Source organism: Rhizophagus irregularis, chromosome 5 (genome assembly GCF_026210795.1).
Source record: "Rhizophagus irregularis chromosome 5, complete sequence".
NCBI classification, from domain to species: Eukaryota; Fungi; Glomeromycota; class Glomeromycetes; order Glomerales; family Glomeraceae; genus Rhizophagus; species Rhizophagus irregularis.
Window position 1 is genome coordinate 1,097,371 of NC_089433.1, and position 19,543 is coordinate 1,116,913.

General features: G+C 26.4%; 5 protein-coding genes across 5 annotated transcripts; all 5 read left to right on the plus strand.

Moving 5' to 3' along the window:
• Positions 1–3,973: 3,973 nt before the first annotated feature.
• Positions 3,974–6,239, plus strand: OCT59_024784 (uncharacterized protein; the record flags this gene model as incomplete). Its single annotated transcript, XM_025315265.2, has 6 exons — positions 3,974–4,096; positions 4,192–4,270; positions 4,346–4,360; positions 4,434–4,555; positions 4,641–5,008; positions 5,078–6,239. 6 exons carry the CDS (start codon positions 3,974–3,976, stop codon positions 6,237–6,239), a joined length of 1,869 nt encoding a protein of 622 aa, XP_025183157.2.
• A 1,725-nt stretch (positions 6,240–7,964) lies between these two features.
• On the plus strand, positions 7,965–10,281 carry OCT59_024785 (uncharacterized protein; the record flags this gene model as incomplete). Its single annotated transcript, XM_066133984.1, has 6 exons — positions 7,965–8,087; positions 8,166–8,244; positions 8,333–8,347; positions 8,428–8,549; positions 8,633–9,015; positions 9,102–10,281. 6 exons carry the CDS (start codon positions 7,965–7,967, stop codon positions 10,279–10,281), a joined length of 1,902 nt encoding a protein of 633 aa, XP_065991668.1.
• Positions 10,282–11,392: 1,111 nt separating this feature from the next.
• On the plus strand, positions 11,393–12,657 carry OCT59_024786 (uncharacterized protein; the record flags this gene model as incomplete). Its single annotated transcript, XM_066133993.1, has 6 exons — positions 11,393–11,515; positions 11,605–11,683; positions 11,763–11,777; positions 11,857–11,978; positions 12,069–12,451; positions 12,546–12,657. 6 exons carry the CDS (start codon positions 11,393–11,395, stop codon positions 12,655–12,657), a joined length of 834 nt encoding a protein of 277 aa, XP_065991669.1.
• Positions 12,658–12,687: 30 nt separating this feature from the next.
• Positions 12,688–13,728, plus strand: OCT59_024787 (uncharacterized protein; the record flags this gene model as incomplete). The annotated part of the gene is made up of 1 exon (XM_066134001.1): positions 12,688–13,728. One exon carries the CDS (start codon positions 12,688–12,690, stop codon positions 13,726–13,728), a length of 1,041 nt encoding a protein of 346 aa, XP_065991670.1.
• A 3,531-nt stretch (positions 13,729–17,259) lies between these two features.
• Positions 17,260–18,744, plus strand: OCT59_024788 (uncharacterized protein; the record flags this gene model as incomplete). Its single annotated transcript, XM_066134008.1, has 1 exon — positions 17,260–18,744. The coding sequence occupies one exon, from the start codon at positions 17,260–17,262 to the stop codon at positions 18,742–18,744; it is 1,485 nt and encodes a 494-aa protein (XP_065991671.1).
• Between the last annotated feature and the right edge of the window lie 799 nt (positions 18,745–19,543).

Consider the following 19,543-nt stretch of genomic DNA (forward strand, 5'->3'; position numbering starts at 1 on the left):
GCTCATTTTTTTTTAACTGATTTTGAATAATTATCATTATAATATTATCCTTACTTAAAAGACTTATATTTTAGGTCATATCACTGCATAACAATTTGACACCAAGAATAGGAATATTGAATTTATGAAAGTAATAATTAAATAGCGTAAGTGAGTATAGTTACTTTTTTTTTTACAAAATTTTAGTTACAAATGGAAACCTTTATGTAAAAACTCCGTAAAAATGAGCCTTTCACGGATCCATTCACGGAAAATGTAAATAATTAGATAAATTCCGCAATATAAGGTTATTAATTCCGGAAATATGAGCCTTTTATGGAAAAAAGATGGAATATAAAAAACGGATTGACTTTTTTTGCAAGGAATAATACTAACGCCAATATTGTTATTAGTTGTCACAATACTAATACAACAAATAATATTATGTAAAATATTAACAGATAAAAACAGATAAGCGAAATTCCTGTGTACATGTGTTTGATGATTCAGTATCACATATTCACATGTTTCATATGTATTTTAAGCCTTAACGGCGGTTATGCCTTACGGTGTCCGGTAGTGGATATACTAAATAGAAATTATCCAGACCTCCTCAACAACTTCACTACATGCTTTTTTTGCCATAATGAAAAAGAGATGAATGTTCACCTTTGGTCATGCCCTTCAATACATTCTCTTCTACAACCCATTTTTACAAAACATCATGACATCCTTCGAACTTTAATAGTATCCAACTCTGATTTTTTGCCTACTTTATATGAAGACTCCATTATTAGATGCTCTTTGTTTACTTGGTCAACTCATAACAATTCTCTTATTACAGATTTTCTTTCTCTTCATTATTTATTAATGAACTTTGTTCCAGAAGATCTAGTGTATCTTTTTACCGCAGCAAAAATATCAAAAGCTAACTGATCATTAACTTCTTATTTGATTTACATAAAGATATTTTTGAAGTTATCTGGAAATGTCACAAGATTAAATGGATGGAACTAAAAAAAGACCTTAATATCACAAGATCATCTTTTACCAAATACAAACGTCTTATGAAAAGACTCAATCGCATTACTCATGACCAACTTACATGCAATGCTAACCATTCTCGACCAACTGATGATCTATTCAGATATACTAACCCGTTTAACAAAAGGAAATCTCTTATTGATGCTTTCACAATGTGGAATTATCTCGCAAGTTTGAACTTTTTACATAATGTTCCATGGTTAAACTCTCTTCAATTAGATTTATATTCTACGACTATCCCTGTTTGACATAATGATTTTTATTTCTGATATTAACCCCTTTGGTTTTTTTTACGTTACAGTAATTTTATTTTTATCTTTATCTTTTTCTTTTTTTCTTTTCTTTTAGATAGCTCTTACGGAAGGATGGTCTTTTTTATTTAGTCACGTCCTTTATTAACTGTAGTGTGGTTCTACCATTTTAGTAGTTTAAATCAAAGGGTGAGGTCCTGTCCTGGGTGGATTTTATTTCTTACAGGATTGGCATTGGTATCCATGTATCTTATATTAGAATAGTTCTTCTTTATTTCTTTGTATTTAAATACCTATCAATGTATAGATCTCTGCCTTGTAAAAAATCTGATCCGTGTTTTATCTTTCCATGTTTTTTCCGTGAATGTATCATTTTCATGGAATTTATAGCCTTAAATCATGGAAATTTTCATCTCACTAACACGGATATCCGTGAATGTATCATTTTCACGGAATTTTTACGGAAGACACGGAGAAATAATGGAAATATTCGGATAAAAATTTTTTATAGGGCTGATCACTCCTCTTTATGAAATAAATAAATAAATCATTATTCATCACATAGATAATTTCTTAACTCCATTATGCCGGCCAAAAGTCACAAGGGGTAGAAAGTTTGTGGTAATACTGGAGTAAATACTCCTCCTGACTAATATTCAGTTACCATAAGGCTCTACTTTTGAAGATAATTATATAACCTAGGTGGTTTTTCGTACAATAGGCCTAAATTATCTATTCATATTTCAGTGAATGATTCAAATGGAGAATAAAAAATTGCTTCATCTACCTTTTTGAGTAATGCTTGTTATAATATCTCTTAAACTGCTCAGCTCTGTATTTTTCTGATAAAGCTTCCGTTTGAAAGTCATAGCGAGATTCAAATATTTGAAAGTTTTTGATATTAAATTTATTAAATATTTATTAAATATTACGGAAATGTAAAAATTCAATTGACATATTTTTTTATAGTAACTTCGTATTTCGCAAAAAATTTTATTAAAATTATATTACAAAATATCAAGCAAATTAATATTTCTCTTTTTAAAAAAATTGGTTTTTCTACTTTATATTTGAATCACACGAATCTATGTAACACATTCGAATCTATATGGCATATTCGAATCTACTGGCATATTCGAATCTACGTGACACATTCGAATCTACTGGCATATTTGAATATCACTTTACCATATTCGAATATCTAATTTCACAAGATTTACAAACGAATATTCGAATTCCTAATTTCAAACGGAAGCTCTAATTTTTTATTTATTTCATCATATCCCCATTAGTAGGATGTTTCGATTGTTTCGCCCTATAAATTGATGTAATTCAATATCATTTAATTATAAAAAATTATAAAATAGTCACAACATACTTTTCAAAATATAAGTACTTTAATATATCATTAAAAACAAATACATTGGTAATAATAAAAATCGAAGAAATATTATGAATAAAAATATTTATAAACTTTATCAAATTTTATTTACCACTTTGATAAAATTGTGTTAGTATTCAATAAAATTTTAATTTAAAAGAAGAATTTTTCTAACTATCACCGGAGGTGATAATCACCGGTGACTGAAATTATGACGATCGATCAGCATTAAAAAATATAGTACCGGTAAAAATTGATAATTCTGGCCAACGGTGATGATCACCCCGGTGATTTGGTGATTTGAAGTAAAAATCTTAAAAGAAAACTATATTAAACTTCAAAAACATAAAAAATAAGGATAAATCACGCATAAGTATTATAATAACATATTATTTAATATCAATCGTCATTATTCAAAAATCCATTTTGTTTTTATGTCTCACGAATATTATTATAGACTGAATAACAAAAATGTCTTATAAATAGAATACCTTTTTAAAGAATTAATAAAATTTAGTATCAGTGAAAGAATTAAATGTTAAATTAATATAATATCTGGAATAGTACGTATCAATGTTTTACTTGAAAAATGATAATCGCAAAAAATTCTTGTTTGTCTCTTCAATTGATTTTTCGGGATTATTAATATCAGAAACTGACAGAGTAAGATTATTAGTTGATGCAATTTTGAGATTTTTCTTTTTATATAAAATAACAGAAATGTCTTGTAATACCTCATTTCAAAGGGCGATTACGATAATTCGAAGCATTAACCTTGTATTATCTGCTCACTGAAAATATATTCCAAATGGCTTGTGAATGATGGACGGGACGTTATATAATTTCAGTTTAAGTCTGATCTGATCAATAATAATAAAATTCAAGATTTAAATTTTAAAATTCTATAAAAAAAGAGTGGTCGCTATATATGAACTTCTTTTTTCGAACATAAATAAAAATTTTGCCGTCATCAAGTTTAGAAATTGGTAATTTATTTTACATAAAACATTTAAGCCGAAATCTTTTAGAATAATATCGATGTATTTAAACGTTAGATCATTCAAATCTCCATTATTTTCTCACCAAATAAAAGTATAATATAATACATATTTAATCTTATATTTATCGTCATAAATAATTATTACAAGCGGATTTAATTTATGGACATCAAGATCATGTGTTAGGGCGCGTGACTTGTGTAATTGGCTAAATGATTTTCCGTTTGCCGAATAAAATATGTACAAATCGGCATAGAAAATTTTTTTTGATACTTTCCCTCGCTTAATTTATTCTGAATTTATTCTGAATCATTCTGAAAATGACTACCTATTATTGGATTATAGCTCAACATTCTGGGAAAGTTCTTGAAGTTAAAGATGGCTCTTTTTGTAGTTCTGCTGAAATTTTCCAACGTAGTAAGAAATCCGAGCTTGATCCCAACGTAGTGTTGACATAAGATTTTAATAGAATAATAGCGTGTGATTATAGTGTGATTATTATTTATTAATTGATTGTTTTTATTTTCTCCATGTTTAGGTTGATATGCAACTCTGGTATTTTAATGGTGGATTTATTGTAAATAAAAGATCTGGCTTCGTGCTTGATGTTGTTGAAGGTAAGTAACAATATTAATTATTGAAATCAAATCTTTTAATTTCTAAATCAAAAAAAAATTTCTTTGATAATCAAGCGAAATGCCAAAATGGTGAGTTATTTAGTGAATATTATTTTGTTTTCTCTAATTCCACAATTAAAGTATTTTAATTACTATCATAAAGGTACGAAAATTGTTCAATACCAAAAGCATGATGAACCTTCTCGCAGTCAAGAATGGGAATACAACTATAAGGACAATTCTTTCTATTTTAAATTTAATCGAAATTTTGTCCTTGATGTCTCGGTATGCAATTTAAATTGCTTTTCTTGATATAATATTAGAGATTATAATGATAATATTTTTTTTTTTAAAACTTGTATTTTTATAGAGTACTAACATCATCCACTTGTGGGAAAAGCATGGTGGCAAGAATCAACAATTCATTTTGCAAAAGTGGGATGATGGTTCGGCAGTTATTGAAAATGCAGAAACGAACATTATTGATAATTTTAAATTTTTACCAAAATTATCACAAAATTTCCTTGAAATTTTGGATGATGACGAGTATTATGATGTTAATATTGAAGTTGGTGATAACCCTCATGTAAAAACATTTCACGCTCATATGGTTATTTTAAGTTACCGTTCTCCTTACCTACGAAGAAAGTTGTCGACTAACAAAAAAAATAATGATGGGACTTTGACATGTATTGAATTACCTAATATTTTACCAGAAATTTTCGAAATAATTTTAAGGTAAGAACTAATTGAATCAATATATTGTTAATATTTTTAATCTCAAATATTGTATTTTTTATTTTTTAGATACATTTATAGCGGAAAACTTTCTTTAAAAGAAATTGATCCATCAAATATAATTAAATTACTAGTTGCCGCTAATGAACTAAGTCTTCAGGAGTTAGTTATCTATATTCAATCCTTTTTAATTGAAAACAAAGCAAACTGGATGAAACAAAATTTTGATTTAATATATCAAACAAGCTATGAAAATGATTCTTTCCTGGACCTCCAAAATTATTGTAATGGTTTAATATCTAATGAACCAGATAAGATATTCAAATCGCAAGATTTCACTTCAATTCCAGAAAAACTTTTAATTGCGGTTATCCAAAATGATAATCTTCAAATGAGCGAAGTGCAAGTTTGGAAGCATGTATTTAAATGGGGAGTTGCTCAGAATTCAGCAAAACTTGAAGACTATTCACAAGACGATTTTAATACTTTGAAGAATACTTTGCGACAATGCATTCCGTTTATTAGATTCTATAATTTAACTTCCAAAGAATTTGCATATGAAGTACATCCTTATAAAGAAGTTTTACCAAAAGAATTATATGAAGATTTATTATTGAGTTTTTTGGATTCTGATAATAAGAAAGGTGAATCAAAACCTCGTATACCTAGAAATATCGATTCAAGAGATATTGATTCTAATATTATTACATCTCAACACGCTGAAATAATCTCAAAATGGGTCGGTAAATTAGAAATTACTGATAAATTAAATTCTCCATATGAATTCAAATTATTATTTCGTGGATCCCGTGATGGATTTTATCCTGAAAAGTTTCATAAAATTTGTGATCTTCAATCTCGTACTATAGTCGTTGCTAAAGTGAGAGGCAGTAATGAAATTCTTGGAGGATATAATCCGATCACATGGAAATCTGCTAATAGATATAGTAATACTAAAGATAGTTTTATATTTTCTTTTAATAATAACAGAAGTGAAAATTATATTTTAAGTCGTATAGTTGATAATCGACATGCTGTAGATAATAGATCTTATTATGGTCCATCATTTGGTAATGGAGACCTTATTATATGGGGATTAGATATTAATACACTTAGTACTAATTATTGTTATGCATGTAAAAATTCTTATGAAAAACCGATTAGAGAAACTGAGGATAAATTTTACGTTGAAGAATATGAAGTATTTCGACTGATGAATATTTATTCATGAATTTTTTTTAATAATAGATTGCCTTTATTTATTTATTTATTCAAAAATTACTTTTAAATATAACTTTTTTGTAATAAATAATAATCTTTATTAATAACAAATTATTATTTAAGAGAAATACAAATTAATAATTTGTATTATGATCAGATTTTAATTATTCGGCCAAATAAGACAACTACCAATATTTACACATAACGTTAGTATTATTTTTTATAAGTTGAAGATAATAGTATACTAAACAATAAATTATAATTAATTGAAAAATATAAAATTTAGGTGTTATTAAAACGTTAAAGCAAATGATATTGGATGATGAAAATGCGGATTATTTTGAATTTTAATTCAGTTCATAATAACTTTTTGGTTAATATGTCGCAACGACTTGACATTGCTCGTTTATTATTCTAACAATTATCACATAATGTTTCATATAAAGAGTATTTTTTGGACATGATTTTTTATTTTAAAATTAAATCATCAATGATGCGATGATTTTCAATAAAGAGTCTACTATTTTTGAATGAAAAATCCGTATGAGATTAATTATTCAGCATGAAAAAATACTAATTATGTATTTGTTTGCTTTATTCACATTTTTACTTTATATTATATATTGTTTGTGATTATTAAAAGAATCACATTTCATAAAATCTCCTACATTTAAGACAGAATTTTTAAAAGAAATTAATGTATCAGCGATCATAGTATACATCAAAATTATAACAAGTTATCTTCCAATCTATGTAACTGTCATGGATACTCGTTTTTAACATGAAATTATATAAACCTATATATTCTGCATTATGTCTTTGATAATGATTTTAAGTGATCATAAAAACATGTTATGATGTATTGAAGTCGCATCTGTATAATTGACAGTAAATCTAAATATGCAAAATTAACCCAAAACGCCAAAATCGAATATCGTCAGTATAATAGTATAAAAAATCTAATTCTAACATTACTTACATGTTGAGGCACAATCACTGAAGCTTTAAATTCTACGTTATTTGTCATCAATAAATTTAATAATAAAAATGCTTAAAATTAAAAATAAATAAATAAGCAAAAATTTTCCCGAAAAAACTGACAAATTTATTGTTCTATCTAAAAAAATGAGCGGGTAATTTTTTGTAAAAAATAAAAATACAAACACGTCACAGTTTTAAATTCGTGAGCTAAAAAAAAGTAGTAAAGTGGGATGGCCAGACTTTATAATAAAATTATATCTTAATTCTCAATTTCTATTTGGTCTTTTAAATTCGAAAAATAGCTTTTTGTTATTTACTACGATATTTAGAATGAATTCGAATTTTTAATATTGTAAATATTGCCAGCCGGCAGTTTGTAATTTCAGCTCTGAAATTTCTTTTTTGTTAGTAAGAATATCTTAAATCAAACGTGGCTTTTGTTTCGAATCAACAAACTAGTATAGATGGTGCTACGAATAAAATTTTTAATATTTCTCATCAACCGTTACTAGTAATGAGAAAATTCGAAAGAAGAAAAAGTACTTTAAATAAATCAATTTTCTTGCGTGTGACGACTGTAACGTACTTTACATCTCATACATAATTTAACAAAGCGTGATTTGTGTAATTGGCTAAATGATTTTCCGTTTGCCGAATAAAATTTATATAAATACTTCTCAAATTTCCTTTGACCTTACCTTTTGGTAGAAAATATTTCACATCACAAACGGTTTTCTAATAATTTATCCTAAAAATGACTAAATATTATTGGATTATAGCTCAACATTCTGAGAAAGTTCTTGAAGTTGAAAATGCTTCTATTTTTCAAGGTGCTAAAATCATTCAAGCTTCTAAGAAATTCGATCATGACCCCACCGTAAAGTGTTTAATCTAATATATTAATAAAGTGATGTGATTATTGATTATTAACTGGCCTTTTCCCCTTTATGTTTAGGTTGATGCGCAACTCTGGTATTTTAATGGAGCATTTATTACCAACAAAAGAACTGGGTTCGTGTTCGATGTTGCTGGAGGTATTAAAGTAACAAATACGATTTAACTATTTGAAATCAAAATTTTCTAACCTCTAAATCCAATTCTTTGTTATTTTTACTAAACAAGCGAAATATGAAAATCGTGAGTAATCAGTTAGTTCAGTTTCGTAAAATATTATTATTATAATAAATCTTCGATTGACATTTTCAATATTTGTAAAGGTACACGAATTATTCAATTCGTAAGATATGCCGAATCTTGTGCCGCTCAAGAATGGGAATACAACTATGAAGACAAAACTATCAGTTTGAAACATAATCGAAAATTTGTTCTTGATGTTTTGGTAAAATGTTATTGAAATTACTTGAGATATTAGAAAATAGAGATGGTAATAATATTAATTTTAAATTTCATCTATTTTTACAGGATGCAAAAAAAGATAACAATGCCTCAATAGTCCTGTTCGAAAAGCATGGTCGCGAGAATCAACAATTCATTTTGCAAAAGTGGGATGATGATTCAATGGTCATTGAAAACGTAGCAACAAGCATTATTGACAATTTTAAATTTTTACCAAAATTATCACAAAATTTCCTTGAAATTTTAGATGATGATGAATATTATGATGTTAATATTGAAGTTGGTATTAACCCTCATGTAAAAACATATCACGCTCATATGGTTATTTTAAATTACCGTTCTCCTTACCTACGAAGAAAGTTGTCTACTAATAAAAAAAATAATGATGGGACTTTGGCACGTATTGAACTACCCAATATTTTACCAGAAATTTTTGTGATAATTTTAAGGTAAAATCTAATTGAATCAATGTATAATTAATTTATTTTTATCATTATATTTTTAATCTTAAAATATTGTATTTTTTATGTTTTAGATACATTTATAGCGGAAAACTTACTTTAAAAGAAATTGATCCATTAGACATAATTAAATTACTAGTTGCCGCTAATGAACTAAGTCTTCAGGAGTTAGTTACCTATATTCAATCCTTTTTAATTGAGAATAAAGTAAACTGGATGAAACAGAATTTTGTTTTGATATATCAAACAAGCTATGAAAATGACTTTTTCCTGGATCTTCAAAAATTTTGTAATGATTTAATATCAAATGAACCAGATAAAATATTTAATTTGCCAAATTTCGCTTCAATTCCAGAAAAACTTTTGGTTTCAATTATTCAAGATGATAATCTTCAAATGAGCGAAATTCAAGTTTGGGAGCAAATACTTAAATGGGGAATTTCTCAAAATTCAGAAAAACTTCCCTCTAACCTTAAAGACTATTCAAAAGAAGATTTTAATATTTTGAAGAACACCTTAAAACGATGCATCCCATTTATTAGATTTTACAATTTAACTTCGAAAGAATTTGCGCATAAAATACATCCTTATAAAAAGGTTTTACCAAAAGAATTATATGAAAATCTATTATTAAGTCTTTTGGATCCTGATAATAAGAAAGGTGAATCAAAACCTCGTATAACTCGAAATATTGATTCAAAAAATATTGATTCTAATATTATTTCATCTAAACACGTTGAATTAATCTCAAAATGGGTTGATAGATCAGAAATTACTGACAAGTTAACTTCTCCATATGAATTCAAATTATTATTTCGTGGATCCCGTGATGGATTTTATCCTGATAAGTTTCATGAAATTTGTGATTTTCATTCTCGCACTGTAGTCATTGCTAAAGTGAAAGGTAGTAACGAAATTCTTGGAGGATATAATCCGATTGCATGGAAATCTGTTGATAGATATCGATATAGTAATACTAAAGATAGTTTTATATTTTCTTTTAATAACAACAACATAAATGATAATTATATTTTAAGTCGTATAATAGATAATCGCCATGCTGTAGATAATAGATCTTACTATGGTCCATCATTTGGTAATGGAGACCTTATTATATGGGGAACAGATATTAATACGTTTAGCAGTTATTGCTATGTTTGTAAAAATTCTTATGAAAAATCGATTAGAGAAACTGAAGATAGATTTTCCGTTGAAGAATATGAAGTATTTCAATTGATGAAAATTTATTCATAATTTTTTTACGCAAGGAAATAAATAAACTGAATAAACTGTCTTTTATTTATTTATTAATTGTCCGAATGAAGAGAAAAATACTCATTTATGATTTTTAATTTTTTGGTGACATATCCATATATTTCTTTTCCATTTGAAGATTTCTTTGTTCTCATAAAGACCACAAAAATTTCCATTCATTATTTCAGTATATGCTGAGACGCAATCACGGCTATCAATAAAATTCTGATAATAATGAATCAATAAAATATGAAAATTTCCAGCATTATGAATATCTAAAAGTCCTCTTGCAATATATTGTAATTTATATTATCAATTTTCGATTTATAATTTATATAGTTTTTAGATTCAATTAAATAATTTCTCAAATTCCATCTATATGCCTAAAACTAAAAACAAAGAGGCAATGATTCTTTTGAAAAAACTTTGATAATAGAGCATATTTTTTAAAGCTTTATTCTTTTTTTTTTTAAAGAAAAAATATATATATAGTATGTAATCAAAACATCCCGATTTCATTATTATGAATAATAAAAAATAAATTCATAAATACCAGTTTTATGATAAAATTATATCAAATATCATTTTTTTTTAAAAAAAAAAAAAATTGAAACCCAATTTTTCGTTATTTAAAAAATTCTTTAGAACGAATTTATTAAATAATAACAGCTTGCAGTACATAATTCTAGCCTTGATATTCTTTTATATTAGGAATGCTCTAACTTTTTTCGTTTTAGGTACAAGCATCGGCCTGGATCTTAACAATTCTCTTTTTAAGGGGTATATACAGCTCAATCATCATAATTCTATCGAAACTTCATTTGCATGCGAATGAAATTAGCTAATCGGATAAGACCCGTTTTTATTCAACATCTGAGTTAATTTAAACGTTGTTTTTTAACTAAAATTGAAGTAGACATACAAAGGATATTCATTAAAATGGCTTTTTTGAAGGGCTTATTTTTTGTGCAATAGTGATCAACACGACGTGTGACTTGTACAATTGGTTAAATGATTTTCCGTTTGCCAATAAAATAATTTTACTCTGTGAAAATTTTGTGATATTCCCTTTATCTTTTAGCAGCAACTTTTCTATTGAATTATCTTAAAAATGACTAATTATTATTGGATTATAGCCCAGCATTCTGGGAAAGTACTTGAAGTTAAAGATGGCTCTTTTTGTAGTCTTGTTGAAATTGTCCAAAATACTAAGAAATCTGAGCTTGACTCCAATGTAAATTGTTGCACAATATTCTAATAAAATAGTGTATTATAGCGTAACTATAATCTATTAATTGATTTATTCCTTTTATCTATGTTTAGGTTGACATGCAACTCTGGTATTTCAATGGTGGATTTATTACGAACAAAAGAACTGGCCTTGTGCTTGACGTCGTCGGAGGTAAGTAATATGATTCAATTATTGAAATCAAGTTTTTCTAATTTCTAAATCGAAAAAAATTTCTTCCTCACTAATCAAGGGAAATTTGAGAAATGTGAGTAATTATGTTTAGAAAATAAAATTTTTGTTTTTTCCAATTCCACATACATTTAACGTATTTCAATTTTCATAAGATACGAATATTGTTCAAGACCAAAAGCATGCTGAACCTTCTCGCGGTCAAGAATGGGTATACAATTATGCAGACAATTCTATCAGTTTGAAATTTAATCGTAATTTTGTTCTTGATGTTGCGGTAAAAATGCAATTTAAATTGCTTTTAATTGATATATATAATATTGGAGATCGTAATAATAATTTTTTTTTAAACTTGTATTTTTTATAGGCGGCGAAGACTGATAATAATACTAACATTCAATTGTGGGAAAAGCATGGTGGCAAGAATCAACAATTCAATTTGCAAAAGTGGGATGATGGTTCAGTAGTTGTTAAAGATGCAGTAACGAACATTATTGACAATTTTAAATTTTTGCCAAAATTATCACAAAATTTCCTTGAAATTTTGGATGATGACGAATATTATGATGTTAATATTGAAGTTGGTAATAACCCTCATGTAAGAATATTTCACGCTCATATGGTTATTTTAAGTTACCGTTCTCCTTACCTACGACGAAAGTTGTCAACTAATAAAAAAAATAATGACGGAACTTTGGCACGTATTGAACTTCCCAATATTTTACCAGAAATTTTTGAGATAATTTTAAGGTAAAAACAAATTGAATTAAGATACATATTTATTAATTTTTTTTTAACAATATATTTTTAATTTCAAAAGCATTGTACTTCTAATTTTTTTTAGATACATTTATGGCGGAAAACTTTCTTTAAAGGAATGTGATACGTCAAATATAATTAAATTACTAGTTGCCGCTAATGAACTAAGTCTCCAGGAGTTAGTTATCTATATTTAATCCTTTTTAATTGAAAACAAAACAAACTGGATGGAACAAAATTCTAATTTGATATATCGAACATGCTTTGAAGATGATTCTTTCTTGGATCTTCAACAATATTGTAATGATTTAATATCTAATGAACCTGATAAGATATTCAAATCACAAGATTTCACTTCAATTCCGGAAAAACTTTTAATTACGGTTATCCAAAATGATAATCTTCAAATGAGCGAAGTGCAAGTTTGGGAACATGTACTTAAATGGGGAGTTGCTCAAAATCGAGAACTTTCCTCTAAGAACCTTAGAGATTATAAAGATTATTCAAAAGATGATTTTAATACTTTGAAGAATACCTTGAAGCAATATATCCCGTTTATTCGATTTTACAATTTAACTTCTGAAGAATTTGCATATAATGTACATCCTTATAAAAAAGTTTTACCAAAAGAATTATATGAAAATTTATTATTAAGTTTTTTGGCTCCTAATAACAAGAAAGGTGAATCAAAACCTCGTATATCTAGAAATATTGATTCAAAAGATTTTGACTCAACAATTATTACATCCCAACATGCCGAAATAATCTCAAAATGGGCAATTGGATTAGAAATTACTGATAAATTAAATTCTCCATATGAATTCAAATTATTATTTCGTGGATCCCGTGATGGATTTTATCCTGAAAAGTTTCATAAAATTTGTGATCTTCAATCTCGTACTATAGTCGTTGCTAAAGTGAGAGGCAGTAATGAAATTCTTGGAGGATATAATCCGATTGCATGGAAAACTGTTGATAGATATAATAATACTAAAAGTAGTTTTATATTTTCTTTTAATAATAACAACATAAATGATAATTATATCTTAAGTCGTATAATTGATAATCGCCATGCTATAGATAATAGATCTTACCATGGTCCATCATTTGGTAATGGAGACCTTATTATATGGGGATTAGATATTGATGCATTTAGTCATTATTGTAGTTCTTGTAAAAGTTCATATGAAAAATCGATTAGAGAAACTGATGATAGATTTTCCGTTGAAGAATATGAAGTATTTCAATTGATGAAAATTTATTCATAAATTTTTATACGCAAGGAAAAAAATAAATTGTCTTTTATTTATTTAATCGTCCGGATGAAGTTGCAAAATACTTTCTCACAAGGACTACAAAATTTTTCATTCATCATTCCAGTATATGCTAAGACGCACGTTTTAATAAATCCTACATTTTTCATCAATAAAATTTTGATAATAATAAATTAATAAAATTTTCTGGATTTAATATATCATAAGAACTTTATATGCTTAAAACCTAAAAACAAAAAGGCAATTTTATAAGGCTTTATTCTTTTTTTTTTATAAAAAAAGTATATATAATCAAAACATCCTGATTTCATTATGAATAGCTAGATGAAGAGATAGAAGATCTCACTATTATTACGGAAATGATAGCAATAAGTTAGTAAAGGAATCTTTTTTAATAATAATATTTTAACAATAAATCATACCTATTTAAGGCACTAGCAAATGTCATAAATTATATGTATTACGATATATTCAATAAAATGAATAAATTATACAATAATTTCAAATTATGTTATGATATAAAAATTTTTATTGCCTGAATCAGATTTGACTTTCACGTTGTGATGGCTAAGCATAAAAGTTTTTTGAGGCATTTCATTGGCAAAATTTAGCACAGGGACGCAGTAAACTTGTGAAAGAAAACCATCTTTCTTATGTTATAAAGACTGTTACTATATTCAAAATACAAACTATTTTTCACCAAATCGAGACAATTACCCTAACCATTATTCCTTTACCAACCGGCTATGCAGAAATTATTACGAAAAAACTAAGCGATCAAATGACCTAACATCGCCACCGAAAAGTGTTAACAAATATTTACAAAATTTTAGTGTTGAATATAAAAAAATTTAACTATGGAGGACAAATACGAATTAAGCGAAAAACTGAATATATATTTGGAATAGTATGATCACACTAATATGCAAAACTAGAAAACATATACTATAGTTCATAGGAACTTTAATCCCTCAAGAATTATTTTCATTCCCACACTCAGAAATCACAATTAAAAGTATGTTTTTAGAAGAAAATTATTTTGCAAATCAGAAACAGCCCGAAGCGACGATGTTGTACATCATATATCGGACGGAACAGCGGAACATTTTGCGCCAATCTGATGACTTTTATGGACCTGCAACCAAATTTCCACTTTTATTTTGTTACACTTCCATGGAATTCTATTCTAAAATTCCAAGAAAATTCTATTAATAGCATATGATGAATATTTAATAGTTATTTTCGTGAGTTTAACTTTCCTTCTTAAAATATATTGAACCATGGAAATTATACTAAGATTAATATCTAGCGCTATTCAAATTTTGATTTTCCCTTTTAGTATAGATAAGGATTTTTCTGATTGTATAAATGTATACTCGTATACAGTACAAGTTCACAAAAATATTGCAAAAATTATAATGGAAGCGGAAAACATTTGTATACACAAAACATAACGTTTGAGAATTCATATTTTAGACAAATAGTCACTAAGAATTCATTTTATATTAATAATAAATATTTAAATTACGTAAATTATGTTGTAATGATTGAAGTACTATCATTTGTTCAGTTTGTTATTTAATCTCTTTCACATGGATAGAATTTACTTCTACTTTTCAGTTCTTTATCTACCATCATAATCAATGTATAGTTTGTGATACAAAACTAGAATTAAATCAAATTGTCAAAAATGGTGCTCAAATTGCTTTATAATTTACACTGGGTGTAGATATTGTTTAACAACAGATATTATTTTTAGAATTACGGAAAAATTTCAACGTATGAAATGTAAGAGAATATCATGGATTGATATCAGCATGCCACTTGATATGAAGATTATTGAAGAATATTTTCTAAAACTCAACACATAAATTTAATCAAATTGCTAATTATGTGAATAATATTGATAAAAATTCTAATCAATTAGAGATATATAGTTTATAAAGAAGCTTAGAATTAATTTTAATATATATTCTCAAATAATTGTAAATTTAGAAAATAATGAAGATTATTTAACTATGCCAATTATGTTAATTCCTTTTAATAATAACGAAGATCAATGTTATTTTTGTGAAAACATCTATTCTGAAACCCTATTCAAACAAAAGTATTGCGATTTTGCTTATATTGGTACATTAATTATACTACTAGTAATTTGAATATTAAATGTGAAATTTATAATTTGGATGTATGTATAAGAACAAATAATACTAATTGTGATAAACCTGATTTTTGCACTCAAATGGGTGCGAAAATTACTCTGAAATTTTATATTTCAAAAAAATAGTCACAAATCATCAGCAGTTTGATTTTAGTAATAAGGATTATTCTATTGAAAAAAACTGTAGATTATTTAGAGAATTAGTTTACAAGCAAAATGTACGAGAGGAATTTAGGTTGTACTCCAATTGTTATTCAATTTCTTTTGAATTTATAGAATCAACTTTAGTCAAAAATCATCATGTTCCAGTTCTTCATTTACCATGGTGGGATGCTTATAATGGATGTATGATTTAGCAACAAATATTATTTTTGGATTTATTAATCAATTTCAATGTAAAAGATGCAAAAGAATTGTAAAAATAGTTTTATTGGCACCATCATTGATATTAGTGGAAATTATAATATAGATGAATTTCTTTATTTTACGAAATTTACCATTAATCAACTTGCTGATTATGTTAATAATATTAACAAAAATTCTAATCCATTAAATATATATAAGAATAATTTTGCTTCGAAACTGAAAATATAGTGGGTTCCATATTCTCAAATTACAAATTTAAAAGAAATACACAACAAACACTTCCAATATTGTCAGTGAGTTAAAAAAATTTAATAAAAGAACAATTAAATTCCCAAACCAGATTTTATGATAAAAATTTTATTTGTCTGTTAAATATTTTCATTTTTTAATAAAATTATTTAGAATGAATTTTCGTTCTTGGATAATGCCGTTCCAGCAGCTGACAAAATGTAATTTTAATCCTGATATTTTTTTGTTAGCTATCTATCACCATATATCGAATGCTAATGAATAAGCTCACTATCTAGATAAACCCATTTGATGTAATATCTGGTTAATTTAAACATTGATATTTTCTAGGAAAAAATTGGACAGTTTGATATATTATACTAGTACATTGAGCATTATTTGCAAGCATCATACTTAATATTGCATATAAAAAAGCGCTAAACTTTGAGATTATGATAGATTGTCTCAGTCTTTTACAATATCACATGATTACAGGTCATCTGTTAATTCAAATTATTGGATATAATTTACGTACGCATATCACATTATCACATAAATTCGGTAAATTACAAAATATTGCTAAATCAAGTAATTGGCGTAGTGTTGGTTTGTTGTGAAACGTTACTTGTTCATCTCACGGAATGATCATTCCGGTTTTTTATTTATTTGGAATTTATTTTTTTAAACTTTAAAATTTTTTTTACATTTTAATATTGCGAAAACTATAGTTAAGGATACAAACCAATTATAAGAAATTATTTTGGTAAAGAATGTCAAAACTCAACAAAGATATTCTTTTCTTAATATTTGAAGAATTACGAGATGATTCCAAATCCCTCTTTTCATGCCTAATGGTCAATAGACTTTGGTGTGAAACAGTTATTCCGATTTTATGGAGGAATCCTTGGTGCTATGATATTAAATACAGTAATAAAAATTATCTATTTATAATCATTTCTTCTTACTTGTCTGAAGATATTAAAGAATCCCTAACAAGACAAGGAATTCAATTACCGTCAGTTACATATCAACCACTTTTGTTTGATTATTTATCTTTTTGTAGAAGTATTAATGTAAATACTTTAATTACTATAACTTCTATTGGATCATTTTTAGCTTATAATCAATTTATTTTACAACAAGAATTTTATAACCTCTTTATGAAGAAATTTACAGAATTAAAGTATTTGGATATGAGATCAATTAGACATCAAATATTTTATTTTCCAGAAGCTAAGTTTCGCTTCGAATCACTTTGTGAATTAAAATGTGATACATCAGTTGATTCTTCATATTTTTATGGATTGGCGTATTTATGTCAATATATACAGCGGCTCATCATCATTAATACAAACCCAAGTGATTATTATGGGGCTTCTAAATTAATTGAAGTCCAGAAAAATTTAAAGTATTTTGAATGGAAGGATGATCATTGTATATATGCTCCTGGGCCAGATAAAGATTCTTACAAACAGATTCTTTTTTCATTAGAAAAAAGTGCGAATATTATCAATCATTTAAGTTTAAACTTTATGTTTATTGATCGCACATCGAAAAAGGTACTCCCAAAACTTCATAAATTAAAAACATTGGCATATAATTTTAGTGATTTTAGTGAAGAACAATTAAAAATGTGTGTTTATCGTGATCTTGAGATCCTTAAAATAGATCATTGCGATTTAAAAGCGGCTTCTATTATAATTGAAAATAACGGAGGACATCTAAAGAAAATCTTATTGGAACCTTATGATTTTGATAAGCATGATGTTGATAACTTCAACGAAGAATCTCTTATTTTTATACGTAATATTCATAAAAATTGTCCTTCAATTGAATATTTGTGTCTTATATTTTCACCATCAAATGAGCATTTTACCGAACTTGAAAAGTTATTAAAAAATTGCAAAAATTTGAAATCATTATTATTAGTTATGTTTGATTATACATATTATGAAGAATTGACTCATGAAGAAATTTTAGAATATGGAGAGAATTTATTAAGAATACTAATTAGTTCAGCACCGACAAATATAAAAGAATTTAGATTTTGTGGTGATTTTGAATTCACTTTAGAAGTCTTAGAAGAATTCTTAGAAACATGGGAGGGTTGTACACTTTCCATACTTACTTCCAATTATACTTATGAAGGAGAGGATTATAAAAAACTGATTAATAAATACAAAAATAATGGAGTAATCAAAGAATTTAGACATGAAACTTATAAGAACGTAGTAAATATGGACATTAAGATATGAGTAATATTTTAATAATATCACATTTTGGAATCAAATGAATGTATTAATATATAACAACTATCATATTAAGACCAAGTATTATTAAACGATTTTAACCTTCAAAATTTTCATTTAATATACGTTGCACTTGTGGGTTTAACGTTGTCAATTTTATCAAATTCCATATTTAAACATTTTTGCTTAAGCTAATTAGTTGTACTTTGAAGCATTATTTATGGTCGCACAGAACAATCTAATTTGGCCAGAGTTTGGTTCAGTTGTTTAGGAATAATTAATTTATTTATTATCTTTTTAAAAAAAAAATAAATTGTTCAATATCATAAATATCATACAAATGTTGTATTTGATAGCATTTCCTGTCGCATTGTTAAGTTTATGTTTCATAACTAATGCCATTAAATCACCATATGCTTCACTTGAGTGATTAACATTAATTTCTGGTTGGATTCTAGGTATAAAATAAAGATTAATTTAGAACTGGTTTCACTATTTCTGTAAAAAGAATGTTTAAATATTCTTTGAAGTACAATCAAAATCTCTCTTTTCATGTCTAATGTGTATACATATTGTAAATATTTAAGTATTATAACCTTCAAAAATTTTGTAGATTTAATTACGAAATTTAATATTTACTTCATTTCACAAATGTAAAAATTTTGTCTATAAATAATCTTAACTCTCATTTTTTTTAATGCTTTATTTCTGTTATCCAACGACTCCTAATAATAATTCATGATTTTTTTCTTGATATTCTCACAAATAATATTTATTTAAAAGATGGATAAAAAGTTTGTCAATA